At 48.5% G+C, this 25,646-nt stretch overlaps 1 protein-coding gene and 1 long non-coding RNA gene across 2 annotated transcripts in view; one reads left to right on the top strand and one right to left on the bottom strand.

Annotated features, from left to right (window-relative positions):
* The window catches only part of Tacc2 (transforming acidic coiled-coil containing protein 2), a 179,699-nt gene that overhangs the window by 83,420 nt on the left and 70,633 nt on the right, over nucleotides 1-25,646 (bottom strand). Inside the window, 1 exon segment of the mRNA XM_050165932.1 lies at nucleotides 8,657-8,782. Within this exon segment, the coding sequence (XP_050021889.1) occupies nucleotides 8,657-8,782 (126 nt within the window).
* LOC126515902 (uncharacterized) lies at nucleotides 13,022-25,579 on the top strand. The gene is made up of 3 exons (XR_007595944.1): nucleotides 13,022-13,155; nucleotides 23,191-23,328; nucleotides 24,225-25,579. It is a non-coding gene; the product is annotated as an uncharacterized lncRNA (long non-coding RNA).

Here is a 25,646-nt window from a genome sequence, read left to right as displayed (position 1 = left end):
TTCTGGGAATGGCAGTGCAGGCCATGGAATCTGCAGGCAAAATGGATGAAACCCAAGGCAGCATGAACATCCCACCATGTTCCAACAAGCATCAGGGATTCGAGAAGCAGCCAGGCACAGGGCCTTCTGCGTGCGGCACTCTGAGTGACAGCTCAAGTCTCACCTAGAGAGCCTTCCCTGGGTCTAGATCTAGACCTTAAGTGCATGCCCTGCTCCCCTCCCCGCTTCCTGCAGAGAACTTTGGCTGCTACATCAGGGACAGGAAGGACGTAGGAGTTCCTGGTCAGCATCCTTGGCCAGCTCCTGTCTCTGTTAGTCCCACATGACCAGCAGTGACCATCTTAAAGACATTAGTCTCAGGAAGGCAAGGACTTCATAGCTAAGAGTCGCTGCCCAGGACCACTCCCAGCCTGTGTTGGGTCCCATGGGGTGCCTGCCAAATTCAGCACAAGAAGGGCAGAACAAATTCAAAATGGACTCATGTCACCTCTAGAGCAGTCCCACTGTCCTCTGAAAGCCAGTGAGTGGGTGGAGGCATGCAGAGTCCCTTCTGCTTGTAAATATCCATGACCCCTTCCTTCCTGAGTAAGGGATTCATTAGTGTTTTCCAAACCGTAGTAGAGTAATAATGAAGCCAAATTCAGATTTGCACAGTGTTTATAAATTTTGGAAGGCAAAGAGAAATGCTACTTTCATTTAATCTTTTTTTTTTTTTAAAACTGAAAACTAGAGAAGACCTAAACAACCATGATTTAGTAGGCAGAGAGGATTTTATCAAACTAGGTGTTGCTAAGCCCTTCCGGACAAGATCTTTCCCTGGCTAGGATCCACTGCCTACAGGGGTTGGTTTGGGGTCCCAGAACTGGTTCTGAGCCAAGGTCCCATGCAACGTTTGGTTCTGTTAGCGGTTCGGCAGCAGTCAGTGTCCACCCACAACAGAGAATTCAACCTCGCGACTGGCATGCAGTCCCGCAGCCAGAGAGCCCAGCTACAGAGAGAGGCGGTCCACAACAGTTCTCTTTGATTCCCTGTTCGGGGCTTTTGAGTCCGTCTTGGCAGAGTTCCGACGGAACTGATAGCAAATTTCATTTCAAAAATCAGCTGGGGCTGCCAAATGAAGCCCCTGTCCAAGGACAAAGACCAGAGTGACTCCGGCTGTCACAAGAGGGTGATAACATTTCCCAAGGTGCAAGCTGAACACATCATGTCCTACTGCGCCAGATGGGCATCTTATCTCCCAGTTCATATCACCATCTGGAACACATTTAGCACGCAGCCCTTCCTTACAGGCGCTTGGCTCTTCTTTCATCCTCAAATCCCCAAGCGCACATGATCGCTCCCAGAGCCTGGCAGGCCTTCCTGAAGGCCGAAGACTCAGCTCAAACTGAAAGTGGGGACCGAGCGATCAAACGAAAACAGCTCTGAAATTGCTGCTGCGGTAAACACTGGACAGTCTGCCTGTAGTGTGACAGACAGAATGGGAGCTGCGTGGGGCGGGGAGCATGATTCTGAGCTGCGACTTCTGGAAATGTCCAAAGCCCAACTCAAAAGGTACTGAGAAAGGCCACATATCCAGATATTTCCAGCCGCTAATGAGAGCTACCAGCACATGGACACCAGTCCCCTGGGTGTGCGGGTAAACATCCCTAACATGCTGAGCTGCGAATTTCAGAGACCAGGTGGTAGGGCAGGGGAATGGCAGGTCAATTCCCCGCCCCTGCTTCGTTTTAGCCACACCCCCTTCACAGAGCTAAGTTGGAGGAAGGGAGGTATCTTCAAGCTTGACCCAAGGATAATTTCAGCAGAAAGAAAATATTAACTGGGCAAAAAGTCATCAACAACAATCATGCGCAAACTACAGGAGGGACTTTGAGCCATGCCGGAAGAGGTCTCCGAGTCTCACCTTGGTGGCGCCTGTTCATGTGTGAAGTTTCCTTCTATGCCTCGAGCACCTGACTTGGAAGACACAGATGAGATGCAAAGAACAAAGGAAGGCTGGTCTCCGATGTCAAAGGCATTGGAGCACAAAGCCCAAGGGTACCAACCCAGATTGAAGTGGCTCACTAACCTCAAAACTGTTAGTATAACAGTTTTGAATTGACAATTCAAATTTGAATTAACGGTCGTTTTGAATTGACAATTGCCAATATTATGGTATCTTGTGATCTCATGGTCACCAGCTGGGAGCAGGGAACACAAAGATTCTAAACAAACACACAAGCGGACCTCACCTAGAGCAACAGGCAGAGAGCGTGTGGACCCGAAAGTCAAAGGAGCTGTTAACAGAATTCTGTTCTTCAACTGGTAATGCCTTTTCTAAATTTAAAAAAAAAAAAACTTCCTCCACTTTCTGATTCAGTTATTAACTGTCTGATTATTGTTATCCTTGAATTCACAGAGTTCCTCCGCCTCTGTCTTCCGAGCACTGGGATTAATGGCGTGCGCCACCACTGCCTGGCAACTGCCTGATTATTAAAGAGTACCTTTGGGAGACAGGTGAATCTGCTCAAAGTCAAAATTGTATTGTGCAAACAGATAAGAATATAACCACTACAAGATTAGGGAACAAAAGGAAAAAGAAGCAGGGATCCTGCGTTTCCGCCTAAGCTCCAGAGATGTCTGCAGACATTCTACCAGGGCCACCATGCCTCCCCAGTGCCAGATGCTTTGGACAGAAGTCAGAGCAGCTTCAGCCACCAACTGCTGGCCCAGGAGTCTTCAGTCCTGAGTTGCTGTGACCAGGACAAGATTGTCTCCACCTAGTGTGTACCACACGTGGGCCCCTGCACAGCAGCAGGGACATCCCTGGGGACGGAACCCTTCAGATTTCTAAGTAGAGACTTGGGTGGGGCAGCTATCTGACTCCCACCTGCTCTTCTGATGCAACCTAAAGTCTGGTATGAAGCAGGTAGGTGACTAGTTTTCCAACGGTATCCAAGGATTCCTCAGGATCCGCCTGGGTTCCAGACCAGGAAGAACACAGTCCACAGTCCAGCGATTCCTGACGTGACCTTAATAGCCGGTTCCACTGCCTGCTAAGTGACATAGCCAGAAGGCTTCACTTGGAAAACCATCCTGGCCTATTTATTTATTTATTTATTTGGGAAAATATGGAACAAATGAGAACGCAAATGGCTGTGGGCAATCTAGTCATTTGTAAAATGTTCTAGAGGACTTGAGCCCAGGTTTTCTGGGTCACCCAGAGATGTCAAAACCAAAACAGAACTGAAACGACAGGAGCAAGTGTGCTACCCGCACAGAGGACATGAAGAGGTCGCCTTCCTTTCATCCTAGGAATACCTCCGAGAGAACAATAGCTCCCTTCCCATGAAGAGCACAAGGAACTTGAGGATTTGACAAAAGAGCATCAACAAGGGATCCTGAGCCGGGGTTCTCTTCTCTTCCTCTCAGGAGGTTTACACAGCTCCTATTGATTTCTGTTACTTTGTTGTTAAATCTTCTGAGACAGCCTCACAGAGCAGGCAAGCATCCCTTGCAGTATAGGCAAGGCTGACTTGTTCTGCCTCCCTAGTGCTGGGACCTCAGACATGAGCCACAGCTCCTGGCTCCATTTTCATTAAATACCTTTTTGACTTTTTTAATTTTTATTTCATTTGTGTGTGTGTGTGTGTGTGCGCATGCGTGCACACACTTCTGCAAGCAGATACACACATATGGCATGGCATGAGTGTGGAAGTCTAAGGACAATTTGTAGGAGTTCTAGGGATTGAAAGGTCATCAGGCTTGGCAGCAAGCACCTTTATTTACTGAGCCATCTTGCTGGTCCTTTAAATACCTTTATAAAGACATTTTTAAAATTTGACTTGAATTGGAGAGGTGACTGACAGCTAAGAGTGCTTGCTGCTTTTGCAAAGGACTTGAGTTTAGTTCCCAGCATCCATATCAGGTGGCTGACAACTTCCTTTAAAAGCCCAGCTCTAGGGGATACAAACTTTCTTCAGGTCTCCATGGGAACCTGCACACATGTGGCACACACATGGATACACACAAATAATTTTTTAAAATTAAAAATCTAAAAAACTACTTGTGAGTTAAAAGAACTTTTTTTCAGCTGAGCATGGTGGTGCACAGCTTTAATCCCAGCATTCAGGAGGCAGAGACAGTTAGATCTCTGCGCTTAAGGACAACCTGGTCTAAATCAATAGTTCCAGGATAGCCAGGGCTATATAGTGAGATCTTGTCCCCCCCCAAAAAAAATACACTTTTTAAAAAGTTTTTTATTTTAAATTTCATTGTTTAGCAATCTCCTCAAAGATAAAACAATTGTGACTGGGATGTTCTAGAGCCGTAGTTCTCACCCTTCCTAACTCTGTGACCCTTTAACACAGTTCCTCATTTTGTGATCCCAACTGTAAAGTTATTTTTGTTGGTCTTTATAATTTCTCTACAGTTATAAATAGTAATATAAACATTTCATATGCAGGATATCTGATATGTGACCCCTAAGGAAGGGTCATTTAACTCCCAATGGGATCACAACCCACAGGTTGAGAACACTGTCGTTCTAAAGGAAGATGAGACATTCCATCCCGCAGGGAAGCACCTTAAAACTCAGGAAGTAAACTACTCAAAAGCTTCAGAAGCCCCTGAAACTGGCCAGAATCACTAGGCTCCTCAGTCCTCTAGTACCCACAGCAGTAAGGACGGCTGAAAGATGCTCAGAAGAGACGGTCTCCAACCTGCTGAGCAGCCTGCAGGCTGTGCAGTGTACTCCAGGGTCCCAGCTTTCATGAGCTGTCAAACCCACACTGGGGTGGGCTTTGGTGACACCGCTGTCTTCGAGTCATTTCTGATCCTGTAGCCCTTCACCCATACTCCTGAAAGTTACCCCAGGAAAACTCAGTGATTCACCAGTTTGGACTCTGGTTGTATCCTTACTTTGGTCTGTCACTGGTACTCTAGCTGAGGACAGAAAAGTTTGCTTGCATCTCTCCACAAATATTGTCACACAAATTAAACAAACAGCAAGCCTTGTTTCTGCAGGAAGGCAAGCCATGCCCCCATCCCACATCTTCCTTTATCTCCTTCCTACTCTAAGCGGGAAGGGGAAGACAGTCACTTTTGAGGTTAAAGTCACTACCGCACCCTCCAGGATATGCTTCTTAGTCACTCCAACAGGTGGGCAGGGGTGAGTCCATTTGCTGCTTGCCATTCACAGCAATGGTCTATGAAATTCACAGATATGAGTCAGCCAACACCAAACCACTTGGGTGAAGTGGGGGATATGCTCTAGGTTCCCGAGAGCCCCTGGGAAGACTTTGATCAGTCAGTCTATCAAAATGCAACCTTCAGTGTGTGTGTATTCCTATTTAAAAGCATCTTAGGTCACACTCTTGATTTACTAGCACCATCCTCACACAATGGCATTAACTCCTGCCAGACAGAGCAAAGTTTCAGTGACCCCCATATTTTCTTCACTGGGCACATTCAGGCTCCTCTGAACTTCAATGTTGTACATAGGGGTTATTCCCAACAGCAAGATCACCAACAAAAGCACCAAAGGTTCCCAGTGCACCATGAAAAGGTCCCATGTTCATAGCACGAGAGACGAAATGTCAAGAAAGCATAAGGTCATTGCATCTTCCAGCTGAGAACGCTCATGTTGAGCGATTGCCATGTTTTCACTGCTCTGAATACATCTGCAAAGGACTGAGGGGGAACCATGAAAATTGACTCTGGGGTTATCAGCAAGTCTTGAAGAAGAATCAAATTCACAAATATGGGGACTGAATAATGAGATTTGGTTGTATTTTATGATAATACAATTTTAATCACCTTGGGTGAACAAAGTGAAACCAACCAATGGCAGTTCCAAAAGGGACTGACTCATTCCCACCAACCTAGTGACATCCTCCTGCACAAATGTTCCGGCTCCCGCTGGCTTCTCTTTAGCTGAATGCTTCCCTGATTTTGGCTCCTGCCTCATTCTTAGCTGTCCTTCCTCTGGGAGGCAAAGTCGGGAAGCTGGCCTAGTCCTCAGTACTAAGAGCATCTATGCTGGCCTCCCTTCTCATCCTGCATCCGGTGGTCACTCCTGGGTAATGGTGTAGGTGACATCTGCCAGGAATGAGGTTAGGAGGTGGCTGAGCAGCCCAATGCACCTACCTCAACATGGCTGCTGTATGGCCCGAGTCAGTGCATCTGTTAGATGCAGCCAGAAGAGTACTCCATCATCCATCGGCCCTGTGAGGGTCCACAGATCCACTCAAGATGGTGCACACGGTCATCCTACTGTGTCCCAGGACAAGTGTTCAAAAGGATGGTCCCAAGGTAGAGAGAGGGGACCTCAGAAGGGCAGACCATACCCCCAGCTGGACTTCAGTTCTCCTGTATGCCATCTAGCCATGACCTTGTTCACCTTCAGACCTCAGTGGTCCCATACCCCCCCCCCTTGTCCCAACTGTAAGACAGAAACACCAATAGAGTCAGGAAAATCCCTTTCCTAGCTTCTCAAGGGAGGTAATTCCACTCATGGCTAGAGGATGCTGGGTCTTCCTAAAACTCTGGGGGTCAGAAAGTTGGAGCATCACTGAGACAAGGAAGTGGAGGAGGGGAAAGGAGAAGGTGACCTGTTACTCACAGGCACCTTTCATACACCACTTGAGCTAAATTATATGTAAGTAAGAATCGCAGCTGATTCCCACGAAGAGGGGAACATTGAAATCCCTGGCCAGTGCTCACCTGCCAGGGCATCTCTGGTTCTGGGCTATGGTTTCCTGTCATCTCCCTCTGCTCCTGTTTTACCTACACCAGGCAGACTCCCCCATGAGAGGACTTCTCTACTACTGCCAGCTGCCTGCCCATCACCAGTAACCTGAGAGAAGTAGCCAGGGAAGGGTCAGTGCAAACATGACACAGGAGCATCCCTGTCCTCTGCTCTAATCTATGATCGAGTCCCAGTACACCCCTCCTCCATTCCAGATCAGGCGCTGCAGTTCCAAGAGTCATGAAGACCAGTTCTTCCCTTGGAAGAACCCCAGACTAGTGGGGGAGACAGACTTAGATGCAGGGAACTTACAGGCCTCTAGTGAGGGCAGTGACACAGGGACAGTGGCAGCTGAGTTTAAAGGAGAAAGAGACCTGAGGCACATGCTCCAGGATGCAAAGTCCCTTTTCTGTCCTGCTCACCCAGGCTACTCCAATGCTACGCAGGATCTGGCAAAACCCAGTGGCTTTTCTGACGTAAGTGTCACTTCAAATGTGTACACAGAGACTTCACGTTTGCTTCTTGACTGCCCCGACCCGAATAATCACACAGAGAAAACTATATTAATTACAACACTGTTTGGCCAATAGCTTAATTACAACACTGTTTGGCCAATAGCTTAGGCATATTCCTAGCTGGCTCTTATATCTTAAATTAACCTATTTCTATTAATCTATGTGTCACCATGAGGCTGTGCCTACTGGTAAGGTTCTGGCATCTGTCTCCTTCAACAGCTACATGGCATCTTTTTTACTCCACCTACTCTTTCTCTATATATATCTGTTTGAATTTCCTGCCTGGCTTTATTCTGTCTTGCTATAGGCTGAAGCAGCTTCTTTATTAACCAATGGTAATAAAACATATTCACAGCACACAGAGAGGAATCCCATATCAAAAATGTGTACAGATGGAGACTATGGATATAAACCAAGATGTGGACAGCCAGAGACTATGTCAGTTAATATTGTCCACTTGACAGAATCTAGAACCATGGAGGAGACAAGTCTCTGGACAGATCTAGGAGGAACTTTCTAGATGGGTTAACTGAGAAAGGAAGGCCGACCCTAACTGGGTGGTCCTGTGCCATTAGAGGAAGCGGCAGAGTGCTGGAGTTCATCCCTGTCTCCTTCCTGACTATGGGCACTAAGTAGCCAGCTCCTGTACAGTCCTGTGACTGTGCCTTCTGTGCCGTAATGGATGGACCCTCCAACTGTGAGCCAAAAGAAATCCTCTGCCCCGCAAGTTGCTTTGTTGGGCATTTGTCATGGCAACAAGAAAAGTAACTAATCCCAAGTGTTGATGTGAATGTGCACTGTGTAATTATATATAGACATGGGTGTGTGTGTGTGTATGTGTGTGTGTGTGTGTATGTGCGCGCGTGTGTTAGCCCAGTCTCAAGGCCGCTGCAAACCAAGTCTTGTCTAAATGCAAAGGCTGCAGGAAAAGGGGAGGTGAAGCTGAATCCATGCCAAGTAGGAGGTAGCAAAGAACTGGGGTGTGAAGGGCAAGGAAGATGGAAGGACTGTAGGAGGCAACAGGACAGAAGACAGAGCCGAGAGTCCAGGTCTCTATGCCGGGCAAAGGCCCAAGAACCTGGCTCCTCTTCCCACGCCCTGTTGACTCCTCTGTTCTTTGATCATCACCCAAAGACAGAGGAAAACAAGCAGCTGGACAAGCTGATGTCCCAGCAGCCAGCAGGTAGCCAGCTCCCTAAACCAGGCCCTGAAACAGCAATACACTCTCTGGAGGGCTTCCAGTGTCCTTTCAGAGTATAACTGAGGCCAGAAGAAACTAAGCCCTGCCGCAGCCTACTGTGCTTTGAACAGGTAGACAGACACTGTGAGAAACAAGTGGGGGGATGAGGGAAGAGATGGAGGGAGAACTCACGGGACCTTGGCTCAGGCAGTCCCAGCCATGTTTCTACTGTACCTCTGGACTGTCAGATGTGTAGAGACTGAGCTGGCATTGTCACCATGATGGGAAGAGTCAGCTAAGGGTGGGTGTCCCAGGTCTGCAGGAGCAGCTGGCTGGATGACATCATTGGTTCCAGGGGCGCTATGGAGGGGGGAAAAAAAAAGAATCAAGAAACTCAGGAAGTTCCCAGGAGATGCAGATGTATTTTAACATCTGGCCCCAGGCAGGGCTCACACTCCCTCTCTATAACAGGAAGGAGATATCTGAGCTTCATATAGATAGTCCAAAGATTTGCTGGTCCAGGAAGAGTGCTCTATCCATGGCTAAGCACAAGCAAGTACAGAAACCTGTAGAAGGTTAGAATTTACAGATTCCACACACAGTAGTCAAGCAGCCCCTTTGGGGTGTTGTTTTTATTACCACTTAGAAATAAAGGCACAGGCAGGTTGAGTAACTCAAGCCTGACCTCAGCAGCCACCTTCTCCATCACCACACCTGGCTGAGCCCCCAAGATGGTGGAGTAAGAGAAAGGTAAGCAGCCCCCAAGTGCAAGGCCATTCCTAGCTTTGAAAACCATGATTAGGAAGGAATTTGACATTCTGCAGAACAGGAAAAGGTCATTGTAATTAGAGCATAGACAAAGTGGGGGCTATGGAGGGGAGAAAGGGACAGGAGGTAGGTCACAATATCAGGTGGAGAAACTAGGACTTGGTCACAAGCCAAAGGATTGACCTGAAGCTTCTAAATGGTCAGGCACCAATCAGGGCCCCTGGCATGTGTATGGGTGAGAGTGGGTGGGGCCCAGGAAACTTCCTACACTACATTCTAAATACCAGTGGGCAGGTCGAAATGTATTGCCCATGAATTACTATTCCCTGTGGGTCCTACCCACAATTCCAATTCCTCTGGGGCAGCTGCTAGAGCCCCATGGCTACACATAGGGGCCAGGAAGTTCATACAAGAAAACTGGGAGGGGGAGGAATGGCCAGGATAGGTCTTTGGTGGATTACAATTTGGAGACTCTGAAATTATGGACATGATCAACTTTCTAAGTATCACAAAGTCAGAGGAGAAAAACAGCCCCGGAGTTTCGGCGGCACATCATAAAAGATTCAGCTTCCTTCAGCACACCATGGGCTTTCCAAGACACTGTTTTAGGAGATGACGACGGCTGGGAGTAAGGAGGCGGTGGTCACATTAGCAAAAGCAACCGAAGGTGACCAAAATGTCCAACGGTGGTGAGCAGTTCATCAGATTAAGGCACAGCCACACAACAGATTTGCAACAGTTTAAGAATATTGGTAGAGCTTGGGGCATCTAGGTGAATATATTTTCATGATTAATTGAAAACTGGAAAAGTAAACTAACTATGGGCCACATAATCGAGCCTCATGTGGCTGTGCGCAGCAAATGAAGCAAACAGCAACAGTACAAATGGACCAGCAAGCAAGGTAAAACCTACGCCAATGTGTTAACAGCATAATTCTTTGGCTTAAGTTAAGCATTTTTTCTTCATAGATTTGGTATCTATTTTCTAATTCTTTAAAAGAAAATTCAATTATATTCTAATTTATTGTGTGTGCGTGTGCTCACATGTGCACGTATGTATGTATGTGCATATGGTGGTAAGAACACATCTTCCAATATGGGTCTCGGGGATTGAACTTGGGTCCCCGGGCTTGGCAGCTGATACCATTTTGTGGCTGAGCCATCCCATGAGCCCTGTTTTCTGGTTCTATGCTGAATGAATACCACGAGTATAGTCAACATAAACAAGAAAATGTACTTAAGAGAGATTTTAGGTGTCAGGGAACAACTTGGCTCCCTGTCCTAGTGACTGCTTTGTGACACGGGTACCATCAGAGCAACACCACTTCCGAGCTCTAGCCATCCCCTTAAAGACTTGCCCACCTCATTCTGAGGCAGAAACGCACCCACCCTCATTCATTAGGCATCACCCGAGAAAATGAAGGCACAAGAGAGAAGTTTCCAAAAAGCATATACATCCACCTGCCCAGAGCATGGAATGGCACTTTTCAAAGACCACTGACACTTCCCTAAGTTTTCTGAACAGAAATAGTTTCTGGGTGACAGTTTGACTAATATCCTGATCAGTTATGACATTAGTGCGCAAGCATGCTATTACATTCTAAAACTGTCGATGATGTCAGGAGGTCTGGCTTCCAGAGCAGCCCCACCTTGGGATGTCTGCCAGGTGACTGCTTGGGACTTTAGCTTTTCCATATGTACGAGTGAAGGCCTGGGCTGCACCGTAACTGCGGGGTTCCTTGCTCCAGTCAAGCCCCTTACTCTGCTTACTAACTTACCTCCCTCCTCCTGCTGCTTACATAGCTCTCTGCGTCGACAGGCTACAGGCTGGAGCATTAATAAGCTTCCAGTAATGGTCTGGCAACCTCTTGTATAAAAAACAAAATTATGATTTGAAATACACATGAATGTGCATCTCGAGTAAGCTGAACTAATTGCTAAATATCTGTGCTTACATAGAGGTGTATCTATACCAAATCCACACTGTACCACCAACTCGGAGATCTTCCTGATTTCTGGACAGTTAGAACTTCTTATAAAATATTTCTTCAGGGGCTGAAGAGGTGGCTCAGTGGTTCAGCACACCGGCTGCTCTTGCAGAGGACCTGGGTTTGGTTCCTAGTACCTGCCTAGTGGCTTGCAACCATCTGTAACTCCAATTCTGGGGGATTCAATACCCTCTTCTGACCTCTATGGGCACCAGGCACAAATGTGGCACACACACATGCATGCAGACTACTCATACACATAAAAGTAAAACTATAAGAATTTCTTCAGCAGGTCTTTGTGAGTTCAAGGCTAACCTGGACTATACAGTGAGTTCCAGGAGAGTCGGGGCTACATAATGAGATTCTGTTTCAAAAACTATTTTTTAAAAAAAGCCCCACATTTCTTCATAGATTTACTGACTGAAACTATAAAAGCTTTATAAATTCTGCTAGTGGATAACACTGAATCTAGAATGACTGAAACATTTTTCAGGGGGCAAATTTTGGTTAGAGATTTCAACCACCAGCTGCCAGGCCCCAGCCCTGCAAACCTAGGCAGCGGAGGTTGAGTGGTGGCTGGCATGTGTGGGGAGCTTGTGCCAACAAGTGCTTTTCCACAAGTCTGTGCATCACTACGACAGACCGAGGCAGCAAGGGCCCTCCCTTCAAGAGGAAGGTATTGTGAGATAGTTTACTCTTTTGGGGGCCCGCCACCCAGTTTCCAAATAAATCACAGATGGAGGCTAATTCATAGTTACAAATGCCTGGCCTTATTTTGGCTTGTTTCTTGCCAGCTTTTCTTACCTTAAATTATCTCGACTGCCTTTTGCCTCTGGGCTTCTTTCCTTCTTTCCCCATGGCTGGCTGGGTGACGGGGTGGCTGGCCCCTGACATCTTCCTCTCTCTGTTCTCCGGCTCCTCTTTTTCCTCCCAGATTTCTCCTTCTATTTATTCTCTCTGCCTCCCAGTCCCGCCTATCTTCGTGCCTGTCTGGCTATTGGGCATCCAGCTCTTTATTAGGACCACCAGGTGTTTTAGACAGGCAAAGAACCACAGTTTCGCAGAGTTAAACAAATGCGGCATAAACAAAAGTCACACACCTGAAATTAACATTCCAATAATAGCCCCAACAGGAATGCGTCCACGTGCTAGTGCGAAAGGGCCAGCTGACACCGCATGCTCCACACAGTACGCCCGTGCCCCATCAGCATCCTGGGGGCACCTGAGTGAATAGCATGCAGCCATACACTGCAAGCTGGTAGGCTAATCCAGAGTAAGGTGAATTCAACATCCAAGGGATAGTTTCTCAGGTGTGGTATCTTAGTGCATCAGGGCGATGTAGCAATGCCACAAGACTGATGGCCTAGAAACCACTGCTCTGCATCTCTCGACATTCTGGAGGCTGGGATTTCATAATCAAAGCCAGCAGGTCTGCAGGCTGCTGGGAGTCCTCCTCCAGGCTCACAGCCTGTGCTGTTTCACTAAGATCCACTTCTGGTGGAAGGGCACAGGGAGCTTTCTCTGGTTCCCTGCACAGCACACTAATCCCATCCATGAAAGCTCGTCCTCACGCCTAGCCACATCCCCAAGTCCCCATCTCTTAACATCTTCACCTGAGCCTTCAAGTCGGTTCTAGCTAGTTTTATGTCATCTTGACCCAAGCTAGAGTCAGGGAGAGGAAGGAGTCTCAATGGGAGGGGAGGGGGGAATGCCTCCATAGGATAGGACAGTAGGCAAGCCTGTAGGGCTTTTCTTAATCAGTGATTGATGTGGGAGGGCTCAGACCTTTATAGCTGGGGCCACCCCTGGGCTGATGGTCCTGGGTTGACAAAAACAAACAAACAAACACACAGAACACGTGGAGCAAGCCAGTAAGCAGCACTACTCCACAGCCTCTGCGTCAGCTCCTTCCTCCAGGTTCCCTCCCGGTTTGAGCTCCTGTCGTGGCTTCCCTCAAAGGACTATGACTTCAGATATGTAAGTCACATTAACCTTTTCCTCCCAAGTTGCTTTTGGACATGGTGTTTCATCAAAGCAATAGTAACAATTACAAAAACAAGGTCTTAGCCTATGAATTTGGGAGGACACTGTTAGATCCTAACAAGGGGTACCCGACAAACAAGCTGTCACAGAAACCCAGGATTCTTTCAGGCCAAAAGGATCTGGTAAGGATCTCGGAACACTCTAGGAGCAGCTGAAACATGGAAAGGGCTTCATTGGTCCAATGTGTGCAAAGAGCCTTGCAAATTAAAGACGGTTCCTCAGGCTGGAGCACAGCTCCCTGTCGGGTTCCATCCTCAGCACCATACAACAAAACGAAAACTCCCTCCCCCTCTCCCTACTGTTTTGTTCTAAGACCACTGGCTTTCCTTTACTTCCTCTAGTGGACAAGAGTAGTGTGGAGGAGTGAGGGCAAGGGTAGCAATGGCATAGGGAAGACCATGGTTCTAAGGAAGTCACCAGCACAGGGAATACAGTCAAGAAACAGCAACAGCAAGATCCAAGGTAAGACAAGCCAGGCTCTTGTGAGAAGGGGATCTGCAAGTACTAAATGTGATAGGGCTGGAGAAAAAAGAGAAACGGGGTTAGGCGGCAATCTCCCACAATCGGAGATTATCCACTAATCAGGGATAAAGGCAAAGAGATGTGTGTGTATGCGTGTGCCTGTGTGTGCCTGTGTGTGGACAAAGGGCCTCAAAAAGGAAAATAAGGGACTAGAGAGATGGCTCATCAGTTAAGAGCACCGATTGTTCCTCCTGGAAAGTGGGGTTCGATCCCCAGCACCCACATGACACAATGAACTCTAGTCTCCTAGGATCCAAAAACCTCTGAGGGCACTGCATATACACAGTGCACAGACATACATGCAGGGGAAACACCCACACACACAGAATAAAAATAAAGGTTAAAGAATTAATAAAAGATAGAAAATACAGAAAGTTCTGGATCACAATCCATCGAGTTAAATTAATAACCCATGCATCCGTATGGACTGAAATGATAACAAGGAACAGATGAATGAACGAGGAGAAAGGAAAGCGTCTTATTTGTATGAGGAATGGTGGAAATAAAGATGCCACCACTGAGGGCCCGTCATGGAAGATGTGAGTACAGGCCAGGCAGGGGACATGGGAGGATACGACGGTAGGTGGGAGGTGGTGCAAAGAAACAAATGGTAGCAAGGTCTCCAAGGCTCCTCTACCAAATGCCAACTGATCACAAAATGAAAAGTGATAGCTTCATGGTGGAGATGTCGGGTAGGTTCCAGCCTTGCCAGGTATTGACTAGGGCCGCCTGTCACCACTGGGAAGGCCCCGCTTCACTGCTGTGGAATCCCTGCTCCAAATGGGCGGTTAGTCTCCCCACAGTGCAGACAGACTGAAGGACTTTCTCCATCAGGAAACAACTATGCTCTTCGAGGTCACGGGAAGCTGGGAAGAGGTAAGCCAGGACCCTAGACTGAGAGATCGTGGGTGAGTACCACACAGGGCCCAGCATAGGACTGCACCCTGGATCTGATGGGGGAATGAACAGTGGTAGCGATACTGAGTAGATTCTGAGGATTGGTGAGGACTCCCCATTGGGTGGCTGCATTGATACTATGCCGGAGGATGCTGCTGTTGGGAAAATGCATGCTGGATCTCCGGAGGGCTGGGGGTTGGTTTGGAGAGGGCAACTTTATGCAAATTGTTCCTGAATGGTGCATGGAGTAATAGTAAAAGATACACATAGTGCACGCCTTTAATCCCAGCACTCGGGAGGCAGAGGCAGGCGGATCTCTGTGAGTTCGAGGCCAGCCTGGTCTACAAGAGCTAGTTCCAGGACAGGAACCAAAAGCTACGGAAAAACCCTGTCTCGAACAATCCAAAAAAAAAAAAAAAAGATACACATAGAGCCAAGGGGGTGACGGGCAGAGCCTGCATGGGAAGCGATCAGCAATTGGAGAATTCGGGTGAATGGAGTGTGGGCATTCTTTGCGCTATTCTCACAGCTTTCCTGGAACGGCAGTGTGTGCAGCGGCACTTAAAAAGAGCTCCGTCTGGCTCTGGAGGGCAGCACGGGCTGTGGGGAGGGCAAGATGGGGGCCAACACTGGATGGCTGGGGCTAGAGCCAGCTCCGAGCAGCCAAAGAGTGTCAGGAGAGCAGGACAGGAACCTCTAGTCTCAGGGTGACGAATGCATCACAGAGCTATTTGCAGGCAAGTGGCAGGACGTTTGAAAACTGACGGTCATGTTGCTGTAGAGATAACAAAGAGAAGAAGCGAGGGAGCCCAGAATGAGCTCTGGGACTATCCAGGAGCCAGGTCTGGCTGGAGAGGACACAAGCCACTGCAGAGGAGGGGGTTCAAGATGTCCTAGGGTTGGGGGAGCGGCAGAGGGAGCAATCAGGGACTATTTGTGATCTGAGCATCTAATGACTTGGCAAGTTCCTAACTGCAAGCCTCAGACATAAAAACTTAGGACTTCCTGTGTCATTAGGGACTTATCTCTAATAAGGGTTAAAGATTATTTACTTAGCTCTAAAGGAAGTCCGGTTCAACTTAAATAAGTTTACATCATTCTGACTAATAGCATGGTTCCCTGGAGTTTTTCACTTTGTTGTTGACATTGCTATATTTTAAATTTTTTCCTTTCTGTTTTGAGGATCCCATGTAGCCCAGGCTGGCCTTAAATTGCCCATGTGGGCGAGAATGATCTTACCTTGAACTCCCAACCTCCTGCCTCCGCCCCCATTGTGCTGGGATTACAGTTTAGGTACTATGGAGCCACGTTTCCGAAGCTGGGGATTTGACTGAGGCCTTTGACACCAGGCAAGCACCAACTGAGCGCCATTCTTCCCTGGCTGTTCCTTCTTCTTTCTCCTAACATAAGTTGAGAATCTTACTTCTTTTTTGCAGTGGGGTCTCACCATGTTGCCCACACCAGTCCATTCTCATGCCAAGGCCTCTCGACTAGCCGGGAGTGTGGGCGTGCATCACAGAGTCAGCTAAAGTAGAACACTAACCTCAGGGCTGGGCTCCCCAGAAACTGGGCTGCACTGAAGAGAACTGGATGAGTTCTCACAGTCAGAGCCTGGCAGCCCAGGGCAGCTCTCCTCTGCTGTCTGGGTTTCGGAAGACATGCCAAAGATTGGCAGAATGGAAGCTTCTCTGATTGTGAATCTCCTGCAGAAGCCATAGGCCAGTTGTGAGCTAGTATGATACAGGAGGGGGAGGGGAGACTGCGTGACACCTGGAACACACCCAGGGAGTGTCCTTCCCAGAGCATCGCTCCTGAGCATCCTGGGCAAATATCTGTCCTCTGGGGAGTGAAGAGGACAGAACCCTTGCTCTGCTTCTGCTGGTATTCACTAATGTACGACACTGTGCAAACCAAGCTGGACTTTCTTTGTCCAGATCTGGCAGGTGAAATTGGGACAAATTTGGCCTGGCATTCCTGTAGCCCAGGCAGAAGCGGAACTAAGATTCCTAGACCAGCAAGACAACTTGCCTAGGGTCAGGCGTGAAACTCAAGGTTGTGATGGTCCTTGACCATAATCTAGGAACGCTCGCTTTATTGTTACTAACACTCTGATGTATGCAAACTTGGAAAGAGACCGACATAAACATAGCAGCTTCATTCAGAAGAACAGCTACTCACTAGGCCTGTGTGAAGAGCATCATCCTCCCTTGGCAAGCCTGTAGAATACGACCAAGCTGAGGCCAAGGGCACTGGGGAAATCTCACAGCCAGCTAGAAGGGAGGGACCAGGAAAATGCCTCCCACGGGGCTCTAAGGAAAGGGGTTTGTGGGAATGATTCTGAGGCAGAGACAGGCAAACAGATAAGCAAGTCTAGCAAGGTGAAGACTTGGCCTTTGGTTAAAAAAGAAAAGAAAAACACCTTTTTTAGAGAAAATTTGCACAATATCTCAGGGCTTTGCTAGCTGCTGTCTGTGATCCCTCAGGACTCCTGACAAGAGGGCAGCCATATTGCTTTACAGTGGTGGAAACCAGGTCTTGGGAATGCAATGACTTGGCAAGGGAATACCAGTGAGAATTTGGGCCTCCCAGCAGTGACATCCTTCAGGAGCCCTGAAAGGCGCACAGCCAGGACTGGAGCACAAGCCGTCATGAGACTTCCCAGGAAACAGGCGGTCCAGAGGGGAACTTGGGACCCGAAGCGACAAAAGCGAAGAATATTTCTCTCTGCTGACAAACCTCAGCTCGGAGCTCAAAAGCAAGTTTATGGGAACGTATGAATGCGTGAACAAATGAACCAACCAGCGATGGTTGTACAGCCGTAAGGAGCCATAGCCACAGAGGATGATATATACTGCAGCGTCTCATTTCAAACTGAACTTCTGCTCAATTCAGCTATGACCTGTGCTTTTCACATCTTGTAAGGACTCAATTTTTTTTTTTAAGCCTCAATTTTATTTTGCCTATTTCTGAAAAGCCCTGGGCTTTAGTACTGGGCCTTGGCTGTTGAAGAAATAAAACGCCTCTTGAGAAGCAAGTGACTGCAAAGACTGTAAGGGCAGACTACCTCAGTCAGAACCATCCCTCTGCAATGAAGAGCGGGTTTGCCTGAAGCTCAATCTCCCTATTTGTTACCCCGGCAACAGCAGTGGACAGACTCATAACGCCAGTCCTGAGAGCATCTATCTCTCCAGCAGGGTGCCTGGCTGGTGGGATGTGTTTCAAAGAAAAGGGTGCCGTCAGTACAAACACAGCAGGTCCTCCTTCACTCCTGCCTTCCCTGCCAGGTGTGCCTCCTCGGGTGGACACACTCCTCCTTCTCCCAGGCTGTGTGAGCACCAGGAGAGTGAGGATCAAGAATGGACAGAGGACAGATGGCAGCAAGCGATGGGACTAAGGCACACAGGACGTGCTCAACGCAGTTCAGACCTGTCTTCACAAAGAGCAACAGCATATACTCGTGGTGGCTTGAATATGGTTTGTTTCTGCCAACCTCAGCTGGAGTGCAGTCCCCACCCAGGCATGTTAAAAGGTGGCACCAGGTGGCACCTGTAAGGTAATTAAGGCTCTGCCCTCAGGAGTGGATTAACCCATTTAGGCCTCTAATGGATTAGTGGATTATCTTGAGAGTGGATCTGTTATAAAAGTCAGTCTGGCTAGGCCTCTCACATACTCCCAGTCTCTTGTCATGGGATGCCCGGCACTGGTTTGTTGCCGTGGCGATGAGAAGGCTATCACCTGAGGCATCCCTTTGACCTCGGATAGAGCCACCAAACAAAACAAACTTTTTTTTTCCTGTGTAACTCAGTGTGTGTCATTAACTGTGACACATTACTGTGTCACCAATATAAAATCCTTCCACCCTAGACACTCGACAGAACATTCCATCCGAGCTGTTCCAGCTCCAGATCTGAGATCTCAGATCCCATACAGGTTATGGTGGTCGCAGCAGCATCTAGTAACAGGAAGTGCAGAAGAGCCAATGGGGAGCTACCTCCAGGAAGTCTGAGCAGTGAGCCACAGAGGCCTTCCTCTCCAGGGCCCCAGACATCGTCCCACAATATGAAGATTTGGCCTGTTCGGTCTTACGGATCCCACCTAATCCAAAGAATGCTGATCAGAAACCCAAAGCTCTAGCAGGACAGCCCCCTGGTTGGGCTGAAAAATGACAGGGGAGCAGGTCCACATTTTGGAGCAACCTCAAGGGTGAGGACTAGGAACGGGAGACAGGGTGTGACCTGCTGACCCCAGCCTTGGGCCACCCAGGAGACCCTGGAAAGGAAGGCGGGACAGCAGATGGTAGGAAGCCTTCGAATCTACAACTTAACCATCCCTCCAAACCAAGCTGTTTTGTTCCCATACCTTCCTGGTTAATGAACTCAGGTCTGGGTTTCACGAGGAGCTCAGGAGAGGAGATATTCTCAGGACGAGCAGAGAGCAGCCGCCACGTTTCTCAAAAGACTAAGACATAAACCCTTCTAGGTCAGGCAGATAATGACACAGTTGTTCCCTAATCAAAGAAGCGCAGCACAGAGCCAAGGCTCATTTAGCACCTGCAGATCCTTCAAGTTAGGATCCCCACCTCCTTACCACCCCCCCCCCCCCCCCCCCCCCCCCCCCCCCCCCCCCCCCCCCCCCCCCCCCCCCCGCACCGCTGGGGCCTGCTCTCTCGCAGCACCAAATACACAGGTGCATTGCTTCTCCCAGGATACAGCACGGAATTCAAACAATGGAGGAGTCGCTGGGAATTGGGTTGAGTTGGCAAGGACCTCAAGTGGAGCCCAGAGTAAAGCTCTGACCCAGCTGGACAGTTTACTAGCCATTCGTAATCTTAAGCAAGCTCATTAAACTATTATGACCTTGTTTCTGAAGCTGCGACCTAAGGACAAAATGCATTACCTGAAAAATGATGAAAGGGCTCTGAGCACGGGGCTCAGCTGCGGGAGTGTCCGCCTAGCTCGCACAGGCTGCGGGATCCATCCCAGCACAGAATAAAACAAACCAGTGGTGCAGGCTAGCCCTCAGGAGATGGAGGCAGGAGGAAGAAGGGCTCAGAGTTAGCCTCTGCTACACAGTGAGTTAGTTAGAGGTTAGAGGCCAGCCTGAGCTACTTGACTCTATCTCAAAAAAAGGAAAAATAAATAACAAAATATTAAAATTGATAGAAGCAAAAATAGAATGGTGGCTACCACATAGTGATAGACATGATTGTGTGTGTGTGTGTGTGTGTGTGTGTGTGTGTGTGTGTGAGAGAGAGAGAGAGAGAGAGAGAGAGAGAGAGAGAGAGAGAGAGAGAGAGAGATTAGACTGATACGGTATGTGAGTACTGGGGATCTGACCACACAATAATATCACTGCATCAACACTGTTGAGCTGAACACTTAGCTGTATAGTTAAGATGCAAAACTTTACGCCAAGTGATTTGTTTAAGCACGGTTTAAAAACATAGGTTAGCCAGGTGTGGAAACTTACACCAGTAGCCTTAGCATTAGGAAGTTAGAAACAGGAAGATTGTGAGTCAGAGGCCAGCCTGAACTACAGGACTACATACTGAGTTCCAGGCTAGCCTGGTCTATACAATAAAATCCCCAAGTAAGGAATGGCACTCTCCTCACCATGGGTCCTCAGGAAGCAGGATTGGGTCATAAATATCATGCGGATACAGGGAAGTGGCCCAAGCGAGATGATGTTCATAACTGTCTGCTCTGGCTCTTTCTGGCCGCCACTTGATTCAGGCCAGAACCAACACCCCCTAACATGTTTGAACTGAGAACAGGCATTCAACCCATACATAATGAGCTGAAGGCGGGGCAGAGGCCTCCAGTATTTTTATGCAGACGGGAGACAACTTTGAAATAAACAACAAAATAAAAATGTATCAGAATCACAGATTTTTCTCTGGTTCCAAAACCACACAAGCAGTAAAATTACTCAATATTTTCTCTGTCACAAGAGAAGGCTGTGTTCTTGACTGAAGTAAATCCTTCCCTCACAAGTCAAGAGGGGAGAGGATCTATTTCCTGAGCCAGTGAGGAACTTCTAGAGAAACATTCTACACAGCTCTGATGAGCACAGAGAAAAATGAGGCAGGGTCTGGTCAGACCTCAAGGAGACAGACTTCGAGACATGGCAGACCACAGGACAACCTGGGAAATGGAAGGGGAACGGAGACTTAGAAGCAACTTCGGCTAAAAGCACTGACTTTTCGCTTGGGCCTACAGCTGTCTGTCTTGGCTGCTGTAACCTCTGGATCAGATTCCTGTTCAACTCTGCAGGTAAACAGCGACTCACTTAAGGTGCACCTGTCTGAAAATTACTAATACAAAGTTGAGTGGTCCTAAGTTTACTGACCCTTTCCTGGCCTCTTTCGATGCTGAAGACACCAAGAAAGACATACAACCTTTTCCAAATGCCAGAAGGAACAGCGAGCCTGAAAGGCAATCACCCCATGATAAACTGAAATGCCCCCCTCAAGGGCAAGCAATCATCTCTTCCAAAACTGAACTTTCCCCCACCCCACATAGGAGTCTCCCCAGAGCCAGCAGGACCTCCCAGAACCAGATCCGACTTAGGGTTCAGGTAACATGAGCAGATTTGTCTAGAAACACTCCTAGGCCAGGAACCTCAAGGGATGAACACAGTTCAGTCAAGGTTGGAAGAGCTAGCATGGGAAAAAGGGAGCTGGACACCAAAAGCCACCGGAAGCCTGGGGCTAAGGAAGGGCCGTGTGCACAATACCAGGAAGCAGGGAGAAGATGCTACTGAGCTGACCAGACAGATCTTCTTACTGTGTGCTCCCCAGGAACAGGTATGATTGACACCCCCATGCTCTCAAGGGCCTTATATGCAAGAGTGGTGAGTGGTTACTTTTAAGTCTAAATGGTACAGACACGGAGATGACTCATAGACCTTGGGGGATTTAGTATGGGCTGGACAAGACCCCAAATGAGAGAAATGATGGAGCTGAAGACAGCAGAGACGTGAGCCAGGGGAGCAATGGCTTTCTCTTCCCAGCTCCTTCTGCCTAGATTTGCCCTCTGTGAGCAGAATCAGGTTACACATCCATTACTTGTGCCAGATCCAGGAAAAACATGAGGGAGTCCCCATAATTTGGGGCTAGATTGTAAGGTTAGTTAGTAGCTTCTAATGTGTGTAGCCCCCTTTGATGTGGGATGGCTCTCTGTATGCTGTGAACGTGTTTTATAGCTAGGCAGGAAATCCAAGCAGAGAGATAGGGAAAAAGAAGACAGAGTCAGAGAGATGCCAGCAGCCGCCAGGAGAAGCAAGATGTGAGGTAATGCCACGGCTATGTGGCAATACACAGATGAATAGAAATGGGTTAATTTAGTTGTAAGAGCTAGTTAAGAATAAGCCTGTGGGCCGGGCGATGGTGGCGCATGCCTTTAATCCCAGCACTCGGGAGGCAGAGGCAGGCGGATCTCTGTGAGATCGAGACCAGCCTGGTCTACAGAGCTAGTTCCAGGACAGGCTCCAAAGCCACAGAGAAACCCTGTCTCTAAAAACTAAAAAAAAAAAAAAAAAAAAAGAATAAACCTGTGCTAATAGGCCAAACAATTTGTAATTAATAGTAAGCCTCAGAGTGATTATTCAGGAATTGGCAGGCAGGAGAGAAACCTCCAGTTACACCCCTTGCTTACATTTTCAGTAATAACTAATAATGATAATAATAATAATAATAATAATAATAATAATAATAAGAAGAAGAAGAAGAAGAAGAAGAAGAAGAAGAAGAAGAAGAAGAAGGAATACAGAGTACAGGAGACACCAGGAAATCTCCAAAAAACAGGCACCTTTAACTATAAGGTAAAAATACTAACACAAATGGCTGTCCCTTTGCAAAGCACTCTACGGTTTTCCAGTATCTTCACATACATGGCTTCACCAGCATCCACAGCTCTGTGAAGCAGAGGGACCTACTTCACATTACCCCTACCATTAATTAAAGAGTAGAAAAAAAAGACTCCTAGACGGTTCACGACTCCTTCAAGGTCACACAGCTTGTAAGAGGAGAGACAGGGCTCACAAGATTGGGTCTACGTCTCTAAATCCTAGACAGTCTCTACATTGCCCCTCCCCAGCCCAGGGGTAACGAGTCTTGGGAACATTGCTCTCTCTTAACTGGCAGTCCTGAATCCATTAGCTAAATGAGAAGCTGAAATCCTATAACACAGTACACAGGGGCGGCAGGGGGGGGGGGCGGTGCTGAGCGTCCCCATATCTGGAGTGGAACCTTCACCACAGTCAATCGCTGTATTTTCTTGAGGTCTTTGCTCTATTTTTAGAGGCTCTGCCTTGCAATCTTTTGTTTCCCTGGGTCTTTGTTTTCACGCCTCTCGTTTCTCTCAAATGATTTCATAATCTGTGGGATGTTTTGTCATCCCGGGGAGTTGCTGCGGCAGTGATTATTAAGGTTATAAACCAAGGACTGTGGCCTCAATGGGGAAAAATCTCTATCACCCGGTCGGATTTCACAGACCTGGATCTCAATGGGAGAGATCAGGGGATCTGGCCCTGAAGCCTTCTCTTTCTTAGGTGTGCTCCTCTGGACACCCTCAACCATTGGTGCTGCCGGCTTCTCAAACCTTCTGATAATCGGTGCACATGAACAAGAGTCTGCCAGACCAACCCCAACCATCCAAGGATCAAATCCCAGGAAACACACACAATCAGGTATATATCCGCATGCAAATGCTTTCCACCAAGCTCTCCTTGCAGGCTGCCCTCGTCTGCACCTATGACTTGAAGCCTGGCAACCATAGGCTCCTTTCCTAGCCCTCCTAAAGATTCTCTCTTGAATTCCTGTGACCTTGGCAGAGTCCTCTATGTAGGTCACTACTGGTACTCTGAGTAGCAATTCCAGGTTGTGCAGGCCCCCGACTCTCACCCACCAGATGCCTACAGTGCACTCAACCACCAAGGCAACCAGATATAGCCTTCTGTGTTGCGAGATATCCCTTCCAGGGAGCTTCAGCCTCAACCAAAGTCTGCCCATCAGATAGATACTCTTGCCACCCCACCCCAGTACACACACCCTTGGAGTTTTGAAGGCCAAATTAGCATCTTATTTAATTCAACTGCCATCAACCACCCAGGGCCCTGTCACTTTATTGGAGTGGTTCTGTGAACTGGATGTGTCTTTCCTCATTCGGAGTCTGTCTCCATGGAAACAAACAAATAACACCAATGCAATACCAAATAAAACCAGTGAGGCTGCCTGCGGGACCTAGCACCAACAGCACCAGGTCAGGTGTCTGGGGTCCTGCATTGGAACCCCACTTTGAAGTATGACCCTGGATAAGACCCTGGACTCCTTTGACAATTCTTTCTCAAAACTGAAAAGGGAAACTTTGATCTTCAAGCTTCCTTCCAGTTTAAATAGTCCAAGCATTCAAGCACCAGAGACAGGGATGAGGTGGACTAATTCTGTCTAGGTCTCACAGGGGCCCAATATTTGACCTGCAGATTCCCGTAAACAAAAATGCCTGTATATGAATGACTGGAATATACGCAGGCCGTATTCTCAGACCTAGTCTGAGGCTTGAGCTAACCTCAGAGTTCTTTTTAAGACGGGTCTTGTTATGCCTTGCCGGCCGTCGTCCAACACGCCATCCCAAATAGCTGTGATTACAGGCACACAGCAATGCACTCAACTCGGAACCTAACATCTGAGAGAGAGCCGAAGGAGGAGGAGGAGGCTTGGAGACCGAATCCACTCTGGTGACTGTATAAGGGGGCAGCTGCTGGCCTATTTCCTGCTCCAAGTTTCCTTACAGGGAAATGCCTAGGACAGGGCTGGGTCTGTGAAGAGGAGACCCATGGGAATCCTTCCACTCACTGCCCAGCCCAGCCCAGCCCTAGTCCTCCCTTCTAATTTCCAACTGTCAGCCTAAAAGCAGGAGAGAAGAATCACCTCTGACAGCTACATGTGGTTCTGAATGGAAGTCAAAGTCATTGCTTCCTATGAAAGAACGTACCTTTGAAACTTCCCTGGGCTAAAACAGGCAGCAGTCTGCCCTGGGACCCTCAGTTTTCCATGTGCTGTTCAGTGGGGACCGGGGGTGGTCACAGGTGCACATGTAAGCCCATTCAGCAAGCCCCTCCCTCTCTCCTCTTCAGTAGGCTTCTACCACCTCCCATAATGTTTCAGTTCTGTTTCAACCAGCTACCACAAACTTCTGTCTCTGTATCTGACCCCAGAAGACAGCGGTGCCCCGTGGCCGATTTTTAAGAAAAGACCAACGCTGGACAAAGGAGAACAGCAGGCAAACAGAGGGGTGTTCGGCGACAATCACAACACTCCTGAGGCTGCGTGTGCAGGACACCCAGAGTCAGAGAACCCTGTGGCAGCCCAGCTGAGCCAAAGGACGCCTAGGGGGAAGCGAGGCTGGGTCACGTGCCGCGCTGGAGCCCAGAAGTGCACTCGGCTGTGCTGACGTAACTGTTCGAGAATTTAAAAGTCTCAAACTCGGAGGAAATCCTGTGCAGATCTTTAAGACTCACACACACGCATCTAAGTGGCTGCCAAAGGTGCCCCCAAGAGACCCGGTGTGGCCAACACGAATAGGAAAAAAAGAGACCAGCGGAGATGGCATAGAGGCAGCCCCCGGACAAGGACACCCCACCCCCGCCCCAAACCTGGAGGACCCCAACACTCCGCCCACAGACGTTGACTCCTGGTGGCCCACTCAGGGGAACCAACCTCTGGGACTGACGCTTGGGTCCCGCTAGTTCCCTGACAGACACACGCCTCAGCCGGCGGGGAACACAATGTGTACTTTGCTACTTTCAGCTCCTACACAAGTCCCTCTTAGGAAAGCTGAAAGGAGTTTCGCAGCCGCTTCTAGCACGGCTTTGTCTGGCGGCCAAGGTCCTAGGTTCGTCTGTCTCCTCCCTGACCCCACGTGCGCCCGCCGTGGCCACTGCGCACTTACCCGGACGATCGGGGCTGGCCCTCGCGTAGCTGCCTTCCTCCGGGGACGCAACTGCCA

This window comes from Alexandromys fortis, unplaced genomic scaffold (genome assembly GCF_014885135.2).
Source record: "Alexandromys fortis isolate MF-2015 unplaced genomic scaffold, M_Fortis_MF-2015_v1.1 scaffold_146, whole genome shotgun sequence".
In the NCBI taxonomy this organism is placed as follows: Eukaryota; Metazoa; Chordata; class Mammalia; order Rodentia; family Cricetidae; genus Alexandromys; species Alexandromys fortis.
The sequence above is the reverse complement of the archived record's forward strand: the minus strand, read 5'-3'. Positions and strand labels throughout refer to the sequence as shown.